The 26,736-nt window shown below is 45.9% G+C and overlaps 1 protein-coding gene across 1 annotated transcript; it reads right to left on the bottom strand.

Moving 5' to 3' along the window:
- LOC110517426 (uncharacterized) lies at window positions 1-26,296 on the bottom strand. The gene is made up of 12 exons (XM_090209963.1): window positions 23,369-26,296; window positions 17,319-17,449; window positions 16,448-16,559; window positions 14,638-14,749; window positions 14,234-14,349; window positions 13,384-13,561; window positions 10,771-10,948; window positions 7,231-7,392; window positions 5,248-5,348; window positions 4,081-4,325; window positions 3,157-3,349; window positions 1-2,898 (listed from the first exon to the last, which is right to left on the bottom strand). Exons 1-12 carry the CDS (start codon window positions 23,523-23,525, stop codon window positions 1,662-1,664), a joined length of 2,922 nt encoding a protein of 973 aa, XP_090066089.1. The 5' UTR covers window positions 23,526-26,296; the 3' UTR covers window positions 1-1,661.
- Between the last annotated feature and the right edge of the window lie 440 nt (window positions 26,297-26,736).

Genomic DNA, 26,736 nt, shown 5'->3' with positions numbered 1-26,736 from the left:
TTTATTTTTCTTTTGTAAAACAGTCAATAAAATACATTTTATTTAATTACCAAACAAGTAAAAGATGTCATGAAAAAACATTTTTACATAAAGGTTTTGAGAAACTATCCCCCCTTCAAACCCAGTAAACCAATCACCTTGAAAAGAAAAACTGGACTTCCACAAAGACGAAGAACAGAACAATTCTCAAAAAACAAGCTAATTTAAATTAGATACATTTTGTTTAAAAAAAGCTCAGTTACAAAAGAAACCAAAAGCAACAGGTCTGGTGGTTAGAGTGTTGGGACACTAACCGAAAGGTTGCTAGATCAAATCCCCGAGCTGACAAGGTAAACAACCTGTCGTTCTGCCCCTGAACAAGGCAGTTAATCCACTGTTCCTAGGCTGTCATTGTAAATAATAATTTGTTCTTAACTGACTTGCCTAGTGAAAAAAAAAATTAAACACACTTTTCAACTAATTTCCAGATTTTCCCTCTTGATTCTGGGAATCTTCTTACCAGGATTCAAGGAAAACCTGGGAAACCTAAATGTTGCAACCGTGCACATACTAGAAATCTCCCCCCAAGCAAAGCTCTGTGACTGCACTGAGGAAAAAAGTCAAGGAACCACTGAACAGCACTGTGACTGAACTGAGAAAAATGTCTAGGAACCATTGAGAAGCACTGTGACTGAACTGACTAAAAAAGGTCTAGGAACCATTGAACAGCACTCCCCCAATCCAAATAAACTACAGTTGCTTCTATCGTACAGGAGAAGAGCTCCAAAGAAATGCTCCCTAGTCAAGAAATAAATATCTCAGCTCTTAAACACCCAACGCTGAACATAGGAGGCGATCAAACATGGTATGGGATCACACTGCTTCCATACGAAGCTGAAAACGGGACACCCATCATTGGTCTACTTATTAAGACTTCCTTGCAGAGACAACATTTGGGCACCATGGGTTATCTTACACACTTCATCCTCTTTGTCCCTCTGAGGACAATACTATAAAAGCAGGATCAATGAGTTAGCCAGCTAACTTGCCTAAACGTTATGAAAATAGCTTTAAGCTTGAAATGGGCATTGTCTAATTGACTAAACAACCAAAGACACACGTATCTAAGTTTAGCTTTTCTTAAATGAACCAGAAAATTAATAGTTATTTCTGGTTATTTATCAAAGTTAGATGGTTAACTACGGTTGATTAAAAGATAGCTGGTTAATTGATTCTGCTTTGTAGTACCAAAATAGTACCGAAACTATAGCATCGACTGTGTTCCTGTTTTCAGAGTATTCAGTCTAGTACGAGATTAATCCGTTTTAGAGACTGCTATGTCAACTCAAGAGTTTGGTACCTGCCCGTTGACTGCCAAAATAACATGTTGTCCGGCAATCTGCGCGTTATCGGCCAGAACACTATTTTTCTGGGTTTCAAAAATCAGTCTTTGTTGGCTTTGAAAAAAAATTAGCAATCCTATTGCTCATGTTTTTTTCTTTCAAACATGTAATCCCAGCCAAACAGTCTGTGTCGTTTTTTTTGAAAAATCAAATCTATAAGACTAATGTTCATGTTTCCTCTCAGCTTTTCCTGGCTGAGGTCTTATCCAGAGTTTCATAGCCTCAAGAAACTTCCTGGTTAAAGAATTTACATTAAAGTGTTTAAATTCCAGTTACCGGTCAGAGATTGTTCAGGCCCCCTTGTGGCAGTTCTGGGGTATGATCTTTCCTCTTCTTAAAAAGGCTCTTGAGTTTGGACGACTTCGTGCTTTTGTCTTTGTCCTTTTGGTGCCTCTCGCCTCTCATCTCCGGGGGCAACGTGTTTAGGGACCGGCTGCTCCTCGGGGGCGGCACAGGAGGATTCCCTTCTCGCTCTCTTCCTTCCGTGATCCTCTGGGGCAGGTCAGGGGTCGTTGCTGGGGTGATACAGGACTTCTCCAGAATACCGTCATACACCAGTTCGGTCAGGTGGTCGGAGGTATAAGGGTCAGGGGTCTGGGTTTGTTTCCATGGTGTGGACAAGGTGAGGTCAGGTTGTCTGAACTGACCCCAATCCAAAACCTGGGGATCGTGACCCAACTGGGACGACCCCGCATACTCCTCCCTGGATATCCTCCGTTTGGGGATTTCTGGGGTACTGTCGACCCTGTCCGGGTAGATCTTCCCAGTGGGAGTGTCTATGGATCTGTCAACCTTATCACTGTTTGTTCGTCTGCTAGTGTGAGAGCACATCTCATGGTGTTCGTCTATCGATATCTTCCTCGTGGCGGCAGATGGTGGTTCCACTGGGAACTCCATCTTCTTCCTGAGCATCTTGTGAGAAGAGTTGCTGTCCAGATGAAGGGTCAGTTTGTCTCTGGCCATCGCCATCCTCCTCTGAGCGCTGTCGGCTAAGAAGTCCACCTCCTCTCGGGATATCCTTCTCGTTGGGGTTCCAACGGCCGCCACCATTTCTTCTCTGGGTCTTCCTCTCATGGAGTTGTTGAATGAGGCTTCTCCCCTGCTCTCTCTCATCATCTGCCTGGAGCCGGTGTCGAAAGACACACCGATCATGTCTGTAGATAGAAGAGACCTCTTCTTTGAGACGTGAGTCTCCAACGGAACCTCGTGACACTCGTCTCTGAATGACTTCCTTGAGACGTTGTCCATCGAACGACCCAATACCTTTTTGGCTGCTGCGTCGGCGGGGGGGTCCATGGAAGTCTCACTTTTGACTCTTTGCATTTTCCTTGGAGCACTGTTGTCCACAGAAGAAGAGTCCGGCTCGTCTTTAGATGATGTCTTCAATGTGGCTTCATCCAAGGAAGCTTCCAGTTCTTCTCTAGATATCTTACAAACGGGGGATTCCGTTCCGGAAGGTTCTGATGACCTTCTGCTGACAGGAGGGGTCCTGTCAGAATAAATTACCTGAGAATCTCTGTAGAGAGGAGGAGAGAGAGAGGGGGAGAGAGAGAGGGGGAGAGGGGGAGGGAGAAGGAGAGACAGGAAAATATATAGAGACAAAGATTCCATAAAGGTTCACAAAGTTGAAGTTTCATACATTGAAAATACTGTAAGTGTCACCATGAGTGACCTTGTAATCTGTGGACACAGAGAAGCATTGTAGAAAATTGGAATCCAAATTGAAACTTCAGTTTATTTCCTAAATTGACTGAATTGCAATTGTGCGACTCACCCCCTCCACTGGGCGTTGATAAAGATCTGCTCCTCTTCCTCGAAGCAGGGGAGCGTGGTGTGGATAGGGATCAGGATATCGGGGTCAGAGTAGGAGGATGAGGAAGAGGAAGGGGAGGCGTGTCCAGAACGCCGTTGACGACACACGGTGGAGGTAGAGCCACGAGAGCGAGGGGAGCGCTTCATTGGTGGAACTAGGGTTGCAAAGGGAAGGGAACATACCCCATAACTTTTTAACTAAATCTCTGAAAAATGTGGGACAAATTTTGGGGACAATTTTGGTGAATTTTTTTCATTTTGTTAATTTTATGGAAAACCTATTAATGGAAAACCTCGCAAAAATAAAACTAAACCTGATTCAACTAAGCAGCTAACCACTTAAACCTTGAATCAGGTATGGCAGTGGTTCTCCAACCTCTCCTTGGGACTCCCAGCCGTTCCAAACCTCTCCTCAGGAATCCCAGCTGTTCCAAACCTCTCCTCAGGACAACTAGCTGTTCCCAACCTCTCCTCAGGACAACTAGCTGTTCCCAACCTCTCCTCAGGAATCCCAGCCGTTCCAAACCTCTCCTCAGGAATCCCAGCTGTTCCAAACTTCTCCTCAGGAATCCCAGCTGTTCCAAACTTCTCCTCAGGAATCCCAGCTGTTCCAAACCTCTCCTCAGGACTCCCAGCCGTTCCAAACCTCTCCTCAGGACCCCCTTCCATGTGTTTGATCTATTCCAGAGCTAGCACCTGATTCAACGTGTGAACTAATCGTCAGGCCCTTGACTAGGTATGGGCATGAGATTGATTACCACGGTGTTTCCCATAAACATACACTCACCTTGCTGTAAATATGTTTGCATAAACATGTCTCCTTAATAATGACCATATTATAGTCTCATTATATTGACCAACTGAGCGACTGATTGCTATAACCTACCTAAGATGGATGCTGAGGGGTCTTCCATCAGATCCTCCAGAGAGCCTTGTATTGTTTCATGACAGGAAGGGAAGGCGGGTACAGACACCCTGGGCATCGCCACCCAGTTAGAGTCTGAATACAGCGTGGCCGTCAGGCTGGCCAGGCCAGAGTTCCTGAGGAGAGGGAAACCACACAGACGCTCTATCTGTTGCCAGCGGTGGAGACGCTCCCGTAGGCAGGCCGTGACTTCTGATAGGGCGTTCCTGTGAGGGATGTCAAATGCACAGTTTATGTCAGCTAGTTAACGTCTGGTAGGGCGTTCCTGTGAGGGATGTCAAAAGCACAGTTTACGTCAGCTAGTTAACGTCTGGTAGGGCGTTCCTGTGAGGGATGTCAAAAGCACAGTTTACGTCAGCTAGTTAACGTCTGGTAGGGCGTTCCTGTGAGGGATGTCAAAAGCACAGTGTACGTCAGCTAGTTATTGTCTGGTAGGGCGTTCCTGTGAGGGATGTCAAAAGCACAGTTTATGTCAGCTAGTTAACGTCTGGTAGGGCGTTCCTGTGAGGGATGTCAAAAGCACAGTTTACGTCAGCTAGTTAACGTCTGGTAGGGCGTTCCTGTGAGGGATGTCAAAAGCACAGTTTACGTCAGCTAGTTAACGTCTGGTAGGGCGTTCCTGTGAGGGATGTCAAAAGCACAGTTTACGTCAGCTAGTTAACGTCTGGTAGGGCATTCCTGTGAGGGATGTCAAAAGCACAGTTTACGTCAGCTAGTTAACGTCTGGTAGGGCGTTCCTGTGAGGGATGTCAAAAGCACAGTTTACGTCAGCTATCGACTGAAATTCTAAGTAATGTGTTACAGTTATGGGTTTTTTCTCCAGGCCATCTGGTCTCGTTATCTTCATAGTTTCAGTCAGGAAAAATAGGTTGCCGACAAGTATTTTTTGTCATAGTTATTGTTTACTAAATTAACACTGTGTGTGTGTGTGTGTGTGTGTGTGTGTGTGTGTGTGTGTGTGTGTGCGTGTGTGCGTGCGTGTACGTGTGTGCGTGTACGTATGTGTGTGTGTGTGTGGGTGTGTGTGTAATCTTGTTCTTCTATCCTCGTGGGGACCTGCTATTTTAAGCTTAGGGGTTAAGGTTAGGAGGATAGAAAAATGTGTGTGTGTGTCTCTCTCTCTCTCACTTGGCCTCCAGGATCTTGGTGTCAACATCGTCCAGTGAGGAGCTGTGAGCCACGTGGAACGTCCCCATGAGGGAACTCCTCTTCTTTTTGATCTTTTCTGCCTGGACAGGATATACACAGACCAAGGGGTTAATATGAGGTCACATCCTCCTGGTCATGTCCACACCAAGGGGTTAATATGGAGGATAGATGACTAGTTTAATGCATTATCCTGGTCATGTCCACACCAAGGGGTTCATATGGAGGATAGATGACTAGTTTAATGCATTATCCTGGTCATGTCCACACCAAGGGTTAATATGGAGGATAGATGACTTGTTTAATGCATTATCCTGGTCATGTCCACACCAAGGGTTAATATGGAGGATAGATGACTTGTTTAATGCATTATCCTGGTCATGTCCACACCAAGGGTTAATATGGAGGATAGATTACTTGTTTAATGCATTATCCTGGTCATGTCCACACCAAGGGTTAATATGGAGGATAGATGACTTGTTTAATGCATTATCCTGGTCATGTCCACACCAAGGGGTTAATATGGAGGATAGATGACTTGTTTAATGCATTATCCTGGTCATGTCCACACCAGGGGTTCATATGGAGGATAGATGACTAGTTTAATGCATTATCCTGGTCATGTCCACACCAGGGGTTCATATGGAGGATAGATGACTAGTTTAATGCATTATCCTGGTCATGTCCACACCAGGGGTTCATATGGAGGATAGATGACTAGTTTAATGCATTATCCTGGTCATGTCCACACCAGGGGTTAATATGGAGGATAGATGACTTGTTTAATGCATTATCCTGGTCATGTCCACACCAGGGGTTAATATGGAGGACAGATGACTTGGTTAATGCATTGTCCTGGTCATGTCCACACCAGGGGTTAATTACAGCCCCTATGTTCTTTCTCCCTACGTGAAGTCAGTGAAAGTAAATCAATCAGTTGATGAATCAATAAACGGATTGATTGGTTTACGTCTCTCTCCTACCTCCTCGTCAGCAGTGGCCAGCTGCAGCTCAGCACTGTGTTTCTTGACGTTGTAGTATTGGACCAATCAAACAACTAATCCACCAACCAACCAACTAATCCACCAACCAACCAACTGAACCAACCAATCAACTAATCCACCAACCAATCAACCAATCAACCAACCAACTAATCCACCAACCAACTAATCCACCAACCAACCAATTAATCCACCAACCAACCAACTAATCCACCAACCAACCAATTAATCCACCAACCAACCAACCAATCCACCAACCAATCAACTAATCCACCAACCAACCAATCAACCAACCGACCAACCAACTAATCCACCAACCAACCAATTAATCCACCAACCAACCAACCAATCCACCAACCAATCAACTAATCCACCAACCAACCAATCAACCAACCGACCAACCAACTAATCCACCAACCAACCAACTAATCCACCAACCAACCAACCAACCAACCAACCAACTAATCCACCAACCAACCAACCAACTAATCCACCAACCAAACAATCAACTAATCCACCAACCAACCAATCAACTAATCCACCAACCAACCAAACAACTAATCCACCAACCAACTAATCCACCAACCAATCAACCAACCAACAAACTAATCCACCAACCAACCAATCAACTAATCCACCAACCATCTAATCAACTAATCCACCAAGCAACTAATCAACTTATCCACCAAACAATCAACCAGCCAACCAACAAACTAATCCACCAACCAACCAATCAAGTAATCCACCAGCCAACCAATCAAGTAATCCACCAACCAACCAACCAATCAACTAATCCACCAACCAACCAATCAACTAATCCACCAACCAACCAACCAACCAACCAACCAACCAATCCACCAACCAACCAACCAACTAACCAACTAACCAACTAATTCAACAACAAATCAACCACCCACTCAACTAATCCACCAACCAACCAACCAACTAATCAGTAGTCTCCTACCTCTTCCTTGGCTGTGTTGAGCTGCAGCTCAGCGCTGTGCTTCTTGATGTTGTAGTACTGCACCTCCACCTCGTGGGTCAGCTGTAGCCAGAGCTGTAGGGCCTCCGGGACAGACCAGTACGCCATCATGTCCTTCTCTGCCTTCTTTAATGCTCCCCGAACCTAGATACACACACGCACACACAGGGTTAGGTAGTGTTAGGTAGTGTTAGGTTAGGTAGGGTTAGGTAGGGTAAGGTTAGGTAGGGTAAGGTTAGGTTAGGTAGGGTAAGGTTAGGTAGGGTAAGGTTAGGTATGGTAAGGTATGTTAGGTATGGTATGTTAGGTATGTTAGGTATGGTAAGGTTAGGTAGGTAAGGTTAGGTTAGGTATGGTAGGGTTAGGTTAGGTAGGGTTAGGTACGGTAGGGTTAGGTAGGGTAAGGTTAGGTAGGGTAAGGTTAGGTAGGGTTATGCTAGGTTAGGTAGTGTTAGGTTAGGTAGTGTTCGGTTAGGTAGTGTTCGGTTAGGTAGTGTTAGGTAGGGTTAGGTTAGGTAGGGTTATGTTAGGTTAGGTTAGGTAGTGTTAGGTAGTGTTAGGTAGGGTTAGGTTAGGTAGGGTTAGGTAGTGTTAGGTTAGGTAGGGTTAGGTTAGGTAGGGTTAGGTAGTGTTAGGTAGGGTAGGGTTAGGTTAGGTTAGGTAGGTAAGGTTAGGTAGGGTAAGTTTAGGTAGGGTAAGGTTAGGTAGTGTTAGGTTAGGTAGAGTTAGGTAGGGTAAGGTTAGGTAGGGTTAGGTTAGGTTAGGTAGGGTAAGGTTAGGTTAGGTAGGGTAAGGTTAGGTAGGGTTGGGTTAGGTAGGGTAAGGTTAGGTAGGGTAAGGTTAGGTAGGGTTAGGTTGGGTTAGGTAGGGTAAGGTTAGGTAGGGTTGGGTTAGGTAGGGTAAGGTTAGGTTAGGAAGGGATGTTAGGTTAGGTTAGGTAGGGTAAGGTTAGGTAGGGTTGGGTTAGGTAGGGTAAGGTTAGGCTAGGTAGGGTTGTTAGGTTAGGTTAGGTAGGGTAAGGTTAGGTAGGTAAGGTAAGGTAAGGTAAGGTAAGGTTAGGTTAGGTTAGGTAGGGTAGGGTAAGGTTAGGTTAGGTATGTAAGGTAAGGTAAGGTTAGGTAGGGTTACGTTAGGTAGGGTAAGGTGAGGTAAGGTAAGATAGGGTAAGGTGAGGTAGGGAAAGATAGGGTAAGGTTAGGTAAAGTAAGATAGGGTAAGGTAGGGTAAGGTTAGGTAAAGTAAGATAGGGTAAGGTTAGGTCAAGTAAGATAGGGTAAGGTTAGGTAAACTAAGATAGGGTAAGGTTAGGTAGGGTAAGGCTAAGTAGGGTATGGTTAGGTAAAGTAAGATAGAGTAAGGTTAGGTCAAGTAAGATAGGGTAAGGTTAGGTAGGGTAAGGTTAGGTAGGGTAAGGTTAAGTAGGGTAAGGTTAGGTAAAGTAAGATAGGGTAAGGTTAGGTAAAGTAAGATAGGGTAAGGTAGGGTAAGGTTAGGTAAAGTAAGATAGGGTAAGGTTAGGTAAAGTAAGATAGAGTAAGGTTAGGTAAAGTAAGATAGGGTAAGGTTAGGTAAAGTAAGATAGGGTAAGGTAGGGTAAGGTTAGGTAAAGTAAGATAGGGTAAGGTTAGGTAGGGTAAGGTTAAGTAGGGTATGGTTAGGTAAAGTAAGATAGAGTAAGGTTAGGTCAAGTAAGATAGGGTAAGTTTAGGTAGGGTAAGGTTAGGTAGGGTAAGGTTAAGTAGGGTAAGGTTAGGTAAAGTAAGATAGGGTAAGGTTAGGTAAAGTAAGATAGGGTAAGGTAGGGTAAGGTTAGGTAAAGTAAGATAGAGTAAGGTTAGGTAAAGTAAGATAGGGTAAGGTTAGGTAAAGTAAGATAGGGTAAGGTAGGGTAAGGTTAGGTAAAGTAAGATAGGGTAAGGTAGGGTAAGGTTAGGTAAAGTAAGATAGGGTAAGGTTAGGTCAAGTAAGATAGGGTAAGGTTAGGTAAAGTAAGATAGGGTAAGGTTAGGTAGGGTAAGGCTAAGTAGGGTATGGTTAGGTAAAGTAAGATAGAGTAAGGTTAGGTCAAGTAAGATAGGGTAAGGTAGGGTAAGGTTAGGTAGGGTAAGGTTAAGTAGGGTAAGGTTAGGTCAAGTAAGATAGAGTTAGGTTAGGTCAAGTAAGATAGGGTAAGTTTAGGTAGGGTAAGGTTAGGTAGGGTAAGGTTAAGTAGGGTAAGGTTAGGTAAAGTAAGATAGGGTAAGGTTAGGTAAAGTAAGATAGGGTAAGGTAGGGTAAGGTTAGGTAAAGTAAGATAGGGTAAGGTTAGGTAAAGTAAGATAGAGTAAGGTTAGGTAAAGTAAGATAGGGTAAGGTTAGGTAAAGTAAGATAGGGTAAGGTAGGTAAGGTTAGGTAAAGTAAGATAGGGTAAGGTTAGGTAGGGTAAGGTTAAGTAGGGTATGGTTAGGTAAAGTAAGATAGAGTAAGGTTAGGTCAAGTAAGATAGGGTAAGTTTAGGTAGGGTAAGGTTAGGTAGGGTAAGGTTAAGTAGGGTAAGGTTAGGTAAAGTAAGATAGGGTAAGGTTAGGTAAAGTAAGATAGGGTAAGGTAGGGTAAGGTTAGGTAAAGTAAGATAGAGTAAGGTTAGGTAAAGTAAGATAGGGTAAGGTTAGGTAAAGTAAGATAGGGTAAGGTAGGGTAAGGTTAGGTAAAGTAAGATAGGGTAAGGTAGGGTAAGGTTAGGTAAAGTAAGATAGGGTAAGGTTAGGTAAAGTAAGATAGGGTAAGGTAGGGTAAGGTTAGGTAAAGTAAGATAGGGTAAGGTTAGGTAAAGTAAGATAGGGTAAGGTTAGGTAAAGTAAGATAGGGTAAGGTAGGGTAAGGTTAGGTAAAGTAAGATAGAGTAAGGTTAGGTAAAGTAAGATAGGGTAAGGTTAGGTAAAGTAAGATAGCGTAAGGTTAGGTAGGGTAAGGTTAGGTAGGGTAAGGTTAGGTTAAGTAAGATAGGGTAAGGTTAGGTAAAGTAAGATAGGGTAAGGTTAGATAGGGTAAGGTTAGGTAGGGTAAGGTTAAGTAGGGCAAGGTTAGGTAAAGTAAGATAGGGTAAGGTTAGATAAAGTAAGATACGGTATGGTAAGATAGGGTAAGGTAAGTTTAGGTAAAGTAAGATAGGGTAAGGTTAGGTAAAGTAAGATAGGGTAAGATTAGGTTAGGTAAAGTAAGGTAGGGTAAGGTTAGTCTGCTCAGTTGTTTGGTAGGGTAAGGTTAGGTAAGGTTCTCTACCTGCTCCAGCTCCTCCTCTGCGTATCTCATTCTGCTCAGTTGTTAGGTAGGGTATGGTTAGGTAGGGTAAGGTAAGGTTCTCTACCTGCTCCAGCTCCTCCTCTGCGTATCTCAGTCTGCTCAGTTGTTAGGTTGGGTATGGTTAGGCAGGGTAAGGTAAGGTAAGGTTCTCTACCTGCTCCAGCTCCTCCTCTGCGTATCTCATTCTGCTCAGTTGTTAGGTTGGGTATGGTTAGGCAGGGTAAGGTAAGGTTCTCTACCTGCTCCAGCTCCTCCTCTGCGTATCTCAGTCTACTCAGTTGACTGACGGCTCCAGCTCTGAGCCGATGGAGTCTGTGCGCCTCCTCCTGGGCTCCCATGATCTCATCCCTCATCTTCTCCTCCAGGTTCTGTTTCTCCTCTGCCACGCTACGCTTCTCCTCCTGGGCCTGCTCCAGCCTGGTATCATAGCAACAGCCTGGTGTCATAGCAACAACCACATACTGGGCCTGCTCCAGCCTGGTGTCATAGCAACAGCCTGGTATCATAGCAACAACCTGGTGTCATAGCAACAGCCTGGTGTCAGAGCAACAACCACATACTGGGCCTGCTCCAGCCTGGTGTCATAGCAACAGCCTGGTATCATAGCAACAGCCTGGTATCATAGCAACAACCACATACTGGGCCTACTCCAGCCTGGTGTCATAGCAACAGCCTGGTATCATAGCAACAACCACATACTGGGCCTGCTCCAGCCTGGTGTCATAGCAACTACCACATACTGGGCCTGCTCCAGCCTGGTGTCATAGCAACAGCCTGGTATCATAGCAACAACCACATACTGGGCCTGCTCCAGCCTGGTGTCATAGCAACAGCCTGGTATCATAGCAACAACCACATACTGGGCATGCTCCAGCCTGGTATCATAGCAACAGCCTGGTATCATAGCAACAACCTGGTGTCATAGCAACAGCCTGGTGTCATAGCAACAACCACATACTGGGCCTGCTCCAGCCTGGTGTCATAGCAACAGCCTGGTATCATAGCAACAACCACATACTGGGCCTGCTCCAGCCTGGTGTCATAGCAACAGCCTGGTATCATAGCAACAACCACATACTGGGCCTGCTCCAGCCTGGTGTCATAGCAACAACCACATACTGGGCCTGCTCCAGCCTGGTGTCATAGCAACAGCCTGGTATCATAGCAACAACCACATACTGGGCCTGCTCCAGCCTGGTGTCATAGCAACAGCCTGGTATCATAGCAACAACCACATACTGGGCCTGCTCCAGCCTGGTATCATAGCAACAGCCTGGTATCATAGCAACAACCACATACTGGGACTGGTCCAGCCTGGTGTCATAGCAAAAGCCTGGTGTCATAGCAACAGCCTGGTATCATAGCAACAGCATGGTGTCATAGCAACAGCCTGGTGTCATAGCAACAGCCTGGTATCATAGCAACAGCCTGGTATCATAGCAACAGCCTGGTATCATAGCAACAACCACATACTGGGCCTGCTCCAGCCTGGTGTCATAGCAACAGCCTGGTATCATAGCAACAACCTGGTGTCATAGCAACAGCCTGGTGTCATAGCAACAACCACATACTGGGCCTGCTCCAGCCTGGTGTCATAGCAACAGCCTGGGATCATAGCAACAACCACATACTGGGCCTGCTCCAGCCTGGTGTCATAGCAACAACCACATACTGGGCCTGCTCCAGCCTGGTGTCATAACAACCGCCTGGTATCATAGCAACAACCACATACTGGGCCTGCTCCAGCCTGGTGTCATAGCAACAGCCTGGTATCATAGCAACAACCACATACTGGGCCTGCTCCAGCCTGGTGTCATAGCAACAGCCGGGTATCATAGCAACAACCACATACTGGGCCTGCTCCAGCCTGGTGTCATAGCAACAGCCTGGTATCATAGCAACAACCTGGTGTCATAGCAACAGCCTGGTGTCATAGCAACAACCACATACTGGGCCTGCTCCAGCCTGGTGTCATAGCAACAGCCTGGTATCATAGCAACAACCACATACTGGGCCTGCTCCAGCCTGGTGTCATAGCAACAGCCGGGTATCATAGCAACAACCACATACTGGGCCTGCTCCAGCCTGGTGTCATAGCAACAGCCTGGTATCATAGCAACAACCTGGTGTCATAGCAACAGCCTGGTGTCATAGCAACAACCACATACTGGGCCTGCTCCAGCCTGGTGTCATAGCAACAGCCTGGTATCATAGCAACAACCACATACTGGGCCTGCTCCAGCCTGGTGTCATAGCAACAGCCGGGTATCATAGCAACAACCACATACTGGGCCTGCTCCAGCCTGGTGTCATAGCAACAGCCTGGTATCATAGCAACAACCTGGTGTCATAGCAACAGCCTGGTGTCATAGCAACAACCACATACTGGGCCTGCTCCAGCCTGGTGTCATAGCAACAGCCTGGTATCATAGCAACAACCACATACTGGGCCTGCTCCAGCCTGGTATCATAGCAACAACCACATACTGGGCCTGCTCCAGCCTGGTATCATAGCAACAGCCTGGTATCATAGCAACAACCACATACTGGGCCTGCTCCAGCCTGGTATCATAGCAACAGCCTGGTATCATAGCAACAGCCTGGTGTCATAGCAACAGTCTGGTATCATAGCAACAACCACATACTGGGCCTGCTCCAGCCTGGTGTCATAGCAACAACCACATACTGGGCCTGCTCCAGCCTGGTATCAGGACGAGGACACGCGTTAGCAACAAACACACACACATGTTAGGAACAAACACACATACAGGTTAGCAACAAACACACATACAGGTTAGCAACAAACACACACACACACACCCCTCAATACACACACAGTCATAGAGACTCACTGTTCCTGTAGTTCTCTGAGGCTGAGCTCAGCACTCTGCAGACTCTCCAGGTCCTTCATCATCTTGGAGATGTGGACTTTGGAAGCTTTGTTCTGGACCTGAGAGAACCAGCAGCCTCCTACACCCATCATCACAGAAACTATCAGCAACAAGTCCTTCATGTAGTTATGGGGTGGGCCTGAAGGAGGAGAGGAGGAGGAGGAAAGGAAGGAGGAGGAGGAGGAGGAGGAGGAGAGAGAAGGAGGAGAGAGAAGGAGGAGAGGAAGGGGCAGAAGAGAGGGGGAGGAGAGGAGGAGCAGGAGAGAGGAGGAGGAGAGAGGAAGAGGAGAGAAAAGAGCAGGAGAGGGGAGGAAGAGAGAGAAGGAAGAGAGGAAGGAGCAGGAGAGAGAAGGAGGAGAGGGGAGGAGGAGAGGAAGGAGCAGAAGAGAGGAGAAGGAGAGAGAATGAGGAGAGAGGAGGAGAGAGGAGGAGGAGAGAGAATAGGAAGGAGGAGGATGAGGATAATGATGATGACAGTCATGATGAAAGTGGAGGAGGAAGAGGGGGAGGAGGAAGAGGAGGAGGAGAGGGGAGGAGGAGGAAGATTATTTCATTTGTTTAGCGCTTCTCAATATAATCAGTGGACATGAGCAAATGCACAAAGTGTGTGTGTGTGGTGTGTGTGTGTGGTGTGTGTGTGTGTGTGGTGTGTGTGTGTGTGTGGTGTGTGTGTGTGTGTGTGTGTGTGTGTGTGTGTGTGTGTGTGTGTGTGTGTGTGTGTGTGTGTGTGTGTGTGTGTGTGTGTGTGTGTGTGTGTGTGTGTGTGTGTGGTGTGTGTGTGTGTGTGTGTGTGTGTGTACTGTCTACACACGTATAGGAGCACCAAACAGCACCGCGTCCAGAGCCTTGATGTTGAGTTTCTGTTTGTCTCTCTGGTCCACGATCTTCAGCTGGCCACTCAGGAACGACGGCTCATTGGCTGCTATCCTGCACGCATCACAATAACACCAGCTCTGAGTGTTCTGATTGGATCTTTCTACATCCGATTGGACTGTGTTTCTCTTTCTGTTCTGATATTATTCAGCGTTTTAATTAGACAAATTGAGCTGCTTTGGATTTATTTGTAATTGTATAGTGATGACTCAAAATCTACCAAATGGACATTGTAACTAGGGTGTGTTACCTGATTGGCCAGTAACGTTCAGTAAGAAGCTTTCTGATTGGCTGTGCCCACCAGGAAGTGCCTCTCTGAGGTTTCTGATTGGCCGTTCTCACCTGGGGAGGGTGTTGCCGTTGACTCTGAAGTCTTTAAAGTTCTTCTCGTACTGGGGCAGCTCTACAAACTCCCTGAGCCACCTCAACACCTCATCCTGAGTCCAGTTATGGACTGATAGAGAGAGGAGGAGGGGGAGAGAGGGAGGGGGAGAGAGGGGGAGAGAAGGAGGGGGGAGGAGGGGGAGAGAGGAAGGGGGAGGAGAGAGGGGGAGAGAGGGGGAAGGAAAGGAGAGAGGGGGAGGTCAGATGGGGATAGAGAGAGGAGGAGGGGGAGGAAGGGAGAGAGAGAGTAGGAAGGGAGAGAAGGGGGAGAGGTGGAGGAAGGGAGAGAGAGGGGAGGTCAGATGGGGATAGAGAGAGGAGGAGGGGGAGGAAGGGAGAGAGAGGGGGAGGTCAGATGGGGATAGAGAGAGGAGGAGGGGGAGGAAGGGAGAGAGGGGGAGGGGTAGAGAGGGGAGGAGGGGGAGGAAGGGAGAGAGAGGGGGAGGTCAGATGGGGATAGAGAGAGGAGGAGGGGGAGGAAGGGAGAGAGAGGGGGAGGTCAGATGGGGATAGAGATAGGAGGAGGAGGAGGAGGAGGAGGAAGGGAGAGAGAGGGGGAGGAAGGGAGAGAGAGGGGGAGGTCAGATGGGGATAGAGATAGGAGGAGGAGGAGGAGGAGGAGGAGGAGGAGGAGGAGGAGGAGGAGGAGGAGGAGGAGGAGGAAGGGAGAGAGAGAGAGGGGGAGGAAGGGAGAGAGAGGGGGAGGAAGGGAGAGTAGGGGGAGGAAGGGAGAGAGAGGGGGAGGTCAGATGGGGATAGAGATAGGAGGAGGAGGAAGGGAGAGAGAGGGGGAGGAAGGGAGAGAAGCGGGAGGAAGGGGAGAGGTGGAGGAAGGGAGAGAGGGGGAGGGGATAAAGAGAGGAGGAGGGGGATAAAGGGAGGGAGAAGGAGAGGAAGGGAGAGAGAGGGTAGGAAGGGAGAGATAAGGGGAGTAAGGGAGAGAGGGGGAGGTCAGATGGGGATAGAGAGAGGAGGAGGGGGAGGAAGGGAGAGAGAGGGGAGGAAGGGAGAGAAGGGGGAGGAAGGGAGAGAGGGGGGGAGGAAGGGAGAGGGAGGGGAGGTCAGGTGGGGATAAAGAGAGGAGGAGGGGGAGGAAGGGAGAGAGGGGGAGGGGATAGAGAGAGGGGGGGAGGTCAGATGGGGATAGAGAGAGAGGAAGGGATAGAGAGAGGGGGATAGAGAGAGAGGGATAGAGAGAGGAAGGGAGAGAAAGGGAGGGGATAGAGAGAGTGGGGGGGATAGAGAGAGGGGAAGGGATAGAGAGAGGGGGATAGAGAGAGGTCAGATGGAGATAGAGAGAGTGGGAGGGGATAGAGAGAGTGGGAGGGGATAGAGAGAGGGGGATAGAGAGAGAGGGATAGAGAGAGAGAGCACGAGGGAGAGAGGTGGGAGGGGATAGAGAGAGAGGGATAGAGAGAGAGAGGGGAGGTCAGATGGGGATAGAGAGAGTGGAAGGGGATAGAGAGAGTGGGAGGGGATAGAGAGAGGGGAGTTCAGATGGGGACAGAGAGAGTGGGAGGGGATAGAGAGAGTGGGAGGGGATAGAGAGAGTGGGAGGGGATAGAGAGAGGGGAGGTCAGATGGGGACAGAGAGAGTGGGAGGGGATAGAGAGAGTGGGAGGGGATAGAGAGAGTGGGAGGGGATAGAGAGAGGGGGATAGAGAGAGAGGGATAGAGAGAGAGAGCACGAGGGAGAGAGGGGAGAGGGTTTGGTAATGAAGAAACTGTGAATGTAATAACAGATTGCGTAATCACACCCACAGCGTACCTTCTGAGAACTTCCAGCCCCTCCACAGTTCCTCTATGGTGATGTGCTGGTCCTCTCTGTGAAGACGGCTGTGTTTGTTGGTCGGCTGCTGTTTCATGTCCTCGATGATGAACTACACACACACACACACACACACACACAGACACACACACACACACACACACACACACACAAGATTATGAAAAGTTTACAGCTTAATGTCAAAAGGTAAACGTCTAACACACACTAAGCCAACGACACACAACCACGCATGTCTAATAAACAGTTCACACATCCTTAACCTTTCTAAGTTTCCACATTAGTTTGACGACTGTCAACTGCACCGGTGATAAGGACCAAGACGTTTTAGTTTAGAGATAAAATAGACTGCGTGTCTGTGTGTGTGTGTGTGTGTGTGTGTGTGTGTGTGTGTGTGTGTGTGTGTGTGTGTGTGTGTGTGTGTGTGCGTGCGTGCGTGTGTGTGCGTTCCACCATCTTGGAATCTATCCTTGGCTGTAATTGGATTCTTCATGTGACGGGAACAGGAATGTCGGCCACCCTCCCCTCCCGTCTCCACGGTAACAGCAACCCAATCCCATGGATCATCTAGCCCTGGACGACATTCTGATGAGTTCTGGAGTTCTGGGACAAACAGTCCAACATTCTACACTTCTAATCTGGACTCACTTAAAGGGGTTCTAGTGTCTGTGGCTTAAACAAACTAACAGGACAGGAATCATGAGACAGACAGACGGACTGACTGACTGACTGACTGACTGACTGACTGACTGGTCGACGAGGACATACACACAGCATGTAACTGAATTAAAGACCCCTACCATCGGTTGTCCAATCAAAAACACACCTGAATCCCTCCTCCGTGGTTACGTACCTCCACGCTCTCCTCCACCTCTATCCCTCCATCCTGGTCGTCATCCATCTCTCTGTGGATGTTCCTCAGTCCCTCCAGACTGTATCGGTCGGCCTCGTTCATACAGGGAGGTGACACCACCAGGCATGGGTCTATAGAGATGGTCAATCAACACATGTATCAATGTGTCAGGAAGCCCTTTCCTGCAGTCAATTGACCAATCAGCGCCCTCTGGTGGCCTCGTGGTGGAATGTTATTCAGATTTCTTCAGAATTAGCTTAAAAACTAAATTAACTGACAAAAAAAATTGGTGTTTCTGTCAAACTGTTTGGTTATATTTCAGTCTTCTGTGATGTATATGAAGTGTACATCTGGTGTTTCTATGTCTAACTGTTAAATCTGGTGTTTCTATGTCTAACAGTTTGGTTATATTTCAGTCTTCTGTGATGTAAATAAACTGTAATATTGGTGTTTCTATGTCTAACAGTTTGGTTATAGTTCAGTCTTCTGTGATGTAAATAAACTGTAATATTGGTGTTTCTATGTCTAACAGTTTGGTTATAGTTCAGTCTTCTGTGATGTAAATAAACTGTAATATTGTGATGCAAACTCTAAATGTAATACATTTATCTGTATATCTGACATGGTACAGGTGTCTTATTTTGTTAAAGCTCATAACCATGTGTGTGAGGTGTATACTTTTGTTTCAAAGTAGATTTGTTTTAGAAAATCAAGAATCACTCTGTGTGACCCTGATTTAGCTCACTGCAGTACAAGGTTTATCAATACACACTACATGACCAAAGGTATGTGGACACCCTGCTCATCTAACATCTCATTCCAAAATCATGGGCATTAATATGAAGTTGGTCCCTCCCTTTGCTGCTATAACAGCCTCCAGTCTTCTGGGAATGTTTTCCACTAGATGTTGGAACATTTCTGCGGGGACTTGCTTCCATTCAGCCACAATAGTATTAGTGAGGTCGGGTACTGATGCTGGACGATTAGGCCTGGCTCGCAGTCGGCGTTCCAATACAATCCCAAAGATGTTAGACGGGGTTGAGGTCAGGGCTCTGTGCAGGCTAGTCAAGTTCTTCCACACCGATCTCGACAAACCATTTCTGTACGGATCTCGCTTTTTGCACAGAGGCATTGTCATGCTGAAACAGGACAGAATCGTCTAGAACATTGTTTGCTGTAGTTTCCCCTCACTGAAACTAAGGGGCCCAAACCATGAAGAACAGCCCCAGACCAGTATTCCTCCTCCACCAAACTTTACAGATGGCACTACGCATTCGGGGTAGGTAGTGTTCTCCTGGCATCCGCCAAACCCAGATTAGTCCGTCCGACTGCCAGAGAACGAGTTTCCACTGCTCCAGAGTCCAATGTCGGAGATCTTTACACACCACTCCAGCCAACTCTTGGCATTTCCCATGGTGATCTTAGGCTTGTGTGCGGCTGCTCGGGCCACGGAAAACCCATTTAATTAATAAACTCCCAATGAACAGTTCTTGTGCTGATTGTTGCTTCCAGAGTTTGTAATTCAGTATTAATAAGTGCTGCAACCCGACGGACGGAGGATTTTTTACGTTTTACGTGCTTCGGCGCTCTTGACAACCCCGCTCTGTGAGCTTGTGTGGCCTACCACTTCGCGGCTGAGCCGTTGTTGCTCCTAAAACTTTATTTCACTGTAACCTGCCGTTCTTAGTCACTGAGCACCGACCGGCACCGGATGTTCGTGGAAGTTGAAAAGTAGTTGAAATGTGGCCAGTCCGCCTTGTCCACAGAATTGTTTTTGTTTTTTGGTACGGTCTCAACCAGATATATATTTCAACATCCACAGATGGCAATTTCTTAGGTTTGGTCCAGACTTGATTTGGCCCAAACATAGACGTCCATGATTGGTTCAGTCCTACACTGTACTGTACACTTGAGTATAATACACACTTGAGTTACTGTACTGTAATGAACCAAACTATACTCTACAGTACTCTCCTGTTCAGTACTCTCCTGTACAGTACTATCCTGTAAAGTACTCTCCTGCACAGTACAGTATTCTACTGTATTGTGCTCTACTGTACTGTAATGAACCAAACTGTACTCTACAGTACTCTCCTGTTCAGTACTCTCCTGTACAGTACTATCCTGTACAGTACTCTCCTGCACAGTACTCTCCTGCACAGTACTATCCTGTACAGTACTCTCCTGTACAGTACTATCCTGTACAGTACTCTCCTGCACAGTACTCTCCTGCACAGTACTATCCTGTACAGTACTCTCCTGTACAGTACTATCCTGTACAGTACTCTCCTGCACAGTACTCTCCTGCACAGTACTCTCCTGTACAGTACTCTCCTGCACAGTACTCTCCTGCACAGTACAGTATTCTACTGTATTGTGCTCTACTGTACTGAAATGAACCAAACTGTACTCTACAGTACTCTCCTGCACAGTACTCTCCTGTACAGTACTATCCTGTACAGTACTCTCCTGCACAGTACTCTCCTGCACAGTACTCTCCTGCACAGTGCTCTACTGTACTGAAATGAACCAAACTGTACTCTACAGTACTCTCCTGCACAGTACTCTCCTGTACAGTACTCTCCTGTACAGTACTATCCTGTACAGTACTCTCCTGCACAGTACTCTCCTGCACAGTACTCTCCTGCACAGTACTCTCCTGCACAGTACTCTCCTGCACAGTGCTCTACTGTACTGAAATGAACCAAACTGTACTCTACAGTACTCTCCTGTTCAGTACTCTCCTGCACAGTACTCTCCTGCACAGTACTCTCCTGTACAGTACTCTCCTGCACAGTACAGTATTCTACTGTCTTGTGCTCTACTGTACTGTAATGAACCAAACTGTACTCTACAGTACTCTCCTGTACAGTACTATCCTGTACAGTACTATCCTGTACAGTACTCTCCTGCACAGTACTCTCCTGCACAGTACTCTCATGCACAGTACAGTATTCTACTGTATTGTGCTCTCCTGTACTGTAATGAACCAAACTGTACTCTACAGTACTCTCCTGAACAGTACTCTCCTGCACAGTACTCTCCTGCACAGTACTCCCCTGCACAGTACTCTCATGTACAGTACTCTCCTGCACAGTACTCGCCTGTACAGTACTCTGCTGCACAGTACTCTCCTGCACAGTACTCTCCTGCACAGTACTCTCCTGTACAGTACTCTCCTGCACAGTACTCACCTGTACAGTACTCTCCTGCACAGTACTCTCCTGCACAGTACTCTCCTGCACAGTACTCTCCTGTACAGTACAGTATTCTACTGTATTGTGCTCTACTGTACTGTAATGTATTCTACTCTACTCTATTATATTCTACTCTATTCTACTGTACCGTATTCTACTCTACTCTGTACTGTACTCTCCTCTAATGTACTGTACTATCCTCTAATGTACTGTACTCTCCTCTAATGTACTGTACTATCCTCTAATGTACTGTACTCTCCTCTAATGTACTGTACTGTACTCTAATGTACTGTACTCTCCTCTAATGTACTGTACTCTCCTCTAACGTGCTGTACTCTCCTCTAATGTACTGTACTATCCTCTAACGTGCTGTACTCTCCTCTAATGTACTGTACTATCCTCTAATATACTGTACTCTCCTCTAATGTACTGTACTATCCTCTAATGTACTGTACTCTCCTCTAACGTGCTGTACTCTCCTCTAATGTACTGTACTCTCCTCTAACGTGCTGTACTCTCCTCTAATGTACTGTACTGTACTCTCCTCTAACGTGCTGTAGTCTCCTCTAATGTACTGTACTCTCCTCTAATGTACTGTACTCTCCTCTAATGTACTGTACTCTCCTCTAATGTACTGTACTGTACTCTCCTCTAACGTACTGTACTCTCCTCTAATGTACTGTACTGTACTCTCCTCTAATGTGCTGTACTCTCCTCTAATGTACTGTACTCTCCTCTAATGTACTGTACTGTACTCTCCTCTAACGTGCTGTACTCTCCTCTAATGTACTGTACTGTACTCTCCTCTAATGTGCTGTACTCTCCTCTACTGTACTGTACTCTCCTCTAATGTACTGTACTCTCCTCTAATGTACTGTACTCTCCTCTAACGTGCTGTACTCTCCTCTAATGTACTGTACTGTACTCTCCTCTAATGTGCTGTACTCTCCTCTACTGTACTGTACTCTCCTCTAATGTACTGTACTCTCCTCTAATGTACTGTACTCTCCTCTAACGTGCTGTACTCTCCTCTAATGTACTGTACTGTACTCTCCTCTAACGTGCTGTACTCTCCTCTAATGTACTGTACTCTCCTCTAACGTGCTGTACTCTCCTCTAATGTACTGTACTGTACTCTCCTCTAACGTGCTGTAGTCTCCTCTAATGTACTGTACTCTCCTCTAATGTACTGTACTCTCCTCTAATGTACTGTACTCTCCTCTAATGTACTGTACTGTACTCTCCTCTAACGTGCTGTACTCTCCTCTAATGTACTGTACTGTACTCTCCTCTAACGTGCTGTACTCTCCTCTAATGTACTGTACTCTCCTCTAACGTGCTGTACTCTCCTCTAATGTACTGTACTGTACTCTCCTCTAACGTGCTGTAGTCTCCTCTAATGTACTGTACTCTCCTCTAATGTACTGTACTCTCCTCTAATGTACTGTACTCTCCTCTAATGTACTGTACTGTACTCTCCTCTAACGTGCTGTACTCTCCTCTAATGTACTGTACTGTACTCTCCTCTAACGTGCTGTACTCTCCTCTAATGTACTGTACTGTACTCTCCTCTAATGTGCTGTACTCTCCTCTACTGTACTGTACTCTCCTCTAATGTACTGTACTCTCCTCTAATGTACTGTACTCTCCTCTAACGTGCTGTACTCTCCTCTAATGTACTGTACTGTACTCTCCTCTAACGTGCTGTACTCTCCTCTAATGTACTGTACTGTACTCCTCTAATGTACTGTACTGTACTCCTCTAATGTACTGTAGTCTCCTCTAATGTACTGTACTGTACTCTCCTCTAATGTACTGTACTGTACTCCTCTAATGTACTGTACTGTACTCCTCTAATGTACTGTACTGTACTCTCCTCTTGATCGTTTGTCTTAAGTAACCTACTGTGTCTTTTATCTGTGATTGAAATTCCCTGTATACATAATCGTGTAGTGCGCACGAAAAAAATACACTTGTAATTATAGAGTGACATGGTTTGTTAAATTCTAAAGTGACACATCTAAATCGCAACGGAATTCCGTCATCATGGAATCGCCCCACTCCAAAGCACACCACTGGTCCTTGCCCTGCCGAAGTGCTCATCTCCAATTCTCAATGCCCAGTGGTTCCCTGCGTCTGAATGTGTCAATTACGATGAACCATCCCGCATCTAAACTATGTTTGGCTACAAGCAGCTGCGAGAGTTCCATGCCACGCAACACCTGCGCCCATCTCCAATGCCCAAATGTCCTGCGAACTCAATGTGTCCCCAACTCCATGTGTCCCAGCGACTATAGAATGATAGGACCAGTCACCGAAGAGGTGTTGTTAAAACGGTACATTTCCACCATGCCAGTTTGTTTCTCAACATTGATGACTCCTCCTAAACACGGAGCTCAGATAACCGCTGAGTGAGCAAAACACGTGCATAACAGTTAACGGTTGTCACTCCCCTGTCTCCGCGAGATCCTGCTTCAGGACCCTGTGGTTGGAATAACTTATCTTGATTAATCAAAGATCTGCAGATCCTGGGCCAAACAAATGTAGCTAGTTTAGTTGCGCCTGGATTTACTTTTGGGGATATTCCACAGGTTCCACTACACCGGGCAAACTACGCACAGCTCAAGGATAAGAAAGTGTTGATGCTATTTGACCCAGATCTGCACTGATCTGACTCAAGTGGTTGTGTTTCAACTACACGTGTGGACTCATTAATTTTCACCTATCCAATCGTTGCTAGATCCATGTTGGAGCAGGGTTTACTTCAGGGTAATGAGGGTGTATGGACGCATTTTTAACCTACGGCTATCCACGCTTACTGTCACCGTCAGTCATTCGGGGGTCATTTTTTACCTGTCGAGTCGAACACCGTTCTTTGGCCGGCAAATGTGAGTCCGAGTTCCGGGTCATTGTGGTGATAGTAGCCGCTGTCCTGGATGATTCCCTGCGAAGCCTCGAATAAGACCACGCGGAACAGAAGCAGGAGAACCGGGGAAAGGAGCAACATCATGGGGTTAAGAGAAACTCTCACCCCGGTTGGAGCGAGAGAACCGGGAGAAGATCCACAAAACAGATGTCGGCTACACAAACCAGACCCGGTTGGTTAACGATGTCAACTGCCAACACTCACATGCACCACCGTGCGCAAGTGTTCGGCGATCAGATTGAGCTATTAACAGAACCGTTATTCAGAGATGTGAGGCTAATGATTGGGTTCGGGTTGAGAAACTAACCAAGGGGATATGGTGAAATATTCGATAACATTATAAAACAACTCAACCGTTACATTAAAACTCCAGAAAGGGTTACAATTCCAACGGCTGCCAACAAGTTTTTATCCAAAAAAAGAAAATGGAATTGTCCCTAAATAACGTAGGCCTATGGGGTGTTCAAGTTAAATCATTATTTTAACCCTTATCATGGGTTACAACAAGAATGGTTTGAATCCAAGATTATTATATCCGATAAGAATTTCCAATAGAAACTTCGACAGCAAGGAAATCTGAGTGAGACCGAAGCTCTCTCTCTGCAAAATAAATCCACGGGTTGAATTTGATCGGGATTATGGAGATAAAAAAATCGAGCGTTCCAAAATTCAAAATCCAGTTCCAAAGTTCTAAATCCAGTTCCAAAGTTTTAAATCCAGTTTCAAAGCTCTAAATCCAGTTCCAAAGTTCTAAATCCAGTTCCAAAATTCTAAATCCAGTTCCAAAGTTCCAGTTCCAAAGTTCTAAATCCAGTTCCAAAGTGCTAAATCCAGTTCCAAAGTTCTAAATCCAGTTCCAAAGTTCTAAATCCAGTTCCAAAGCTCTAATTCCAGTTCCAAAATTCTAAATCCAGTTCCAAAGCTCTAAATCCAGTTCCAAAATTCTAAATCCAGTTCCAAAGCTCTAAATCCAGTTCCAAAATTCTAAATCCAGTTCCAAAGCTCTAAATGCAGTTCCAACGCTCTAAATGCAGTTCCAGTGTGCACTGAAAGTTCTTTGATCACACAGTTCAATATCCTGTCAAATACTGCAGTCATATACAATACCACGTTATAGAGATGGCAACTCTCCAGAGTTTTCCATGTAAATATATATTTTCTCTCTCTCTCTTGTCGTGACGATCTTGTGCGAAACTGTCACACACACAGAGAGAGATTAAATGACACTAAGGGTAGCTGTCCCAGCAACTTGCACAAATACTCCGGCACACAATTTTTCCGGTCAACACTTGACTGCGTGTCCGTTGGATCCGTTTGTGCACGCGTGTATGCCTGCGTCAAGGCTAATTCCCGACTGTTTATTCATGTTTCCCAGACCCGAGGGTCATGTCATGTGGATGGGATTAACCAGTGTTTGGACACCTGTTAAAAGGCCTTCTCTGATGACGTCTATATCAGACACAGTAGGCTCTTCGATGGAGTTAGAAATAATTGTAAATGGCTGCGTTCTACACACGCGCGCACGGACGTGGAGACACTGATGAACAGAGCAAGCGGACGAGGACGTCTCTCTCTCTCTCTGATTAGAGAAACAGGGTGTCGTCTTTCGCCCCGGCAACCCCCCTGAGAACCTAAAAATAAAAAAGGGGGCCGGCTTTGGAGCTGACCTTTACCCTGTGAGCATGTGCAGGTGACAGTTGTCCATCCCTGGGAGTCAGCGGGCTCCGAAGAGCGTGGGGGGTTTGGGAGAGGGCATTATTACTGCGTGCGTGAACATTGTCACAAAGTATGTGTTTGAGACTATCGGGAAGCAGGGTGGGTGATTATAAAATATAATGTAGGGTGTTACGACATCCCAGTAAACATCACAGACATGTGCATGACCATTGTAAAGTATATGAAAGACCTTGCGCTTATTTGAGTTGATTTACAAAAGCAGAGGATTTCAGACGGAAGTCAACGATAGCAGTCAGGAGGGCGAGGAGGTGCATCTTCGACCATTCTAAAGTCACGACGCTGTAATGGTTTTCCAACGCGTTTAACCGCTAGGCTCCTGCCACCCCGTAATCACGAAACATCTAATTCTGTACACTGGAAGTCACACAATTAAATCAAAAAATATTTAGTTAGGCTAACGAAACTCTAGAACCGGATTTATTCATAGCAGATTGTGAATAAATGTATGTCATCTTTCGATCTGTAAAATACTAAAGAAAAGGTAGGCTATATTTATATATATATATATATTTAGCGAACAGTTGAAGAAGACAAGTACACCGAATTTAGACTACGAAACACTTACCCGAGACCCAATCACCATCTCTTCAAATGAACTTTCTACATATAGTCCAGTTAACATTATGTATGAAATCGGCGTTGAATTGGTGTTTCAATGAGCATTGAAATGATGGACGCCATGTCCACCTAAAGTGGTAACAATTCACGAAGTGTTGATGATAGTAGTAGGATAAACTAAACGAACATATACAAATTATCAACTTCCACATTTTTATTAAAGAAAATACTAATATTAAAACGTTTCAAATAAAAAAAAACACGATGCAAAAATGTAATTGAACGCTTTGGTGCCTGGCCTTGATTTGAAGAGGAATGGGACCCCCAACCCTAGTGTCAACATGGCCGGGTGGAGGAGAAATCAACATGATGAATTGATGGATCAAACCAAGTACAGGAAAGAAAACAGAGACACAAGAAGCCAACTCCCAACTTTTATTTCTTGACCTTTTCTTTCTCCAATGCTGTCAGACCTGCCTTTTTTTTTTTAGAGTGATGCGCTCAACCGAGAGAGCCTGAAGGCATAAAGACATTTTATTCAGAGACATTTAAAATAAAATAAAAAACTCAATGCATTTTATTTATTTTGTTCTGCCTTCTTTATGTGGTGTAAAAAAAAAAAAAAAAGCTGGCTTTCAAGAGGTCCAAATGCAGGAAAAACACAGACTTTGTCTGAACTGGCAACCTATCCCCTACATAGATACTTTTGACTCTGTAGATAATGACCTGTTATATGGACTAGGGTCCCAGTTCAGAATTGCAGACACAAAGTTAAAAACGGGGGAAAAGTTGATTCATTTGGCATGTTGAGAGTATTGTTTATCGTTTCAGTTCTCAGGAAAGCAAAAAAACAACAAAAACACTTGATTCACAACAATAAGGCCAAAGCCGAGCTGTACTGAACTGGTCAAGCCTCCATTGTGTGAATTAGGGCATCAGATCAGTGTCTTCAACCCAGACAACCACAGAGTGGTGGCTATTTCTGCGTTAGGTTCATCTA

Source organism: Oncorhynchus mykiss, chromosome 19, assembly GCF_057628025.1.
Source record: "Oncorhynchus mykiss isolate SJ-2025 chromosome 19, ASM5762802v1, whole genome shotgun sequence".
Lineage (NCBI taxonomy): Eukaryota > Metazoa > Chordata > Actinopteri > Salmoniformes > Salmonidae > Oncorhynchus > Oncorhynchus mykiss.
The sequence above is the reverse complement of the archived record's forward strand: the minus strand, read 5'-3'. Positions and strand labels throughout refer to the sequence as shown.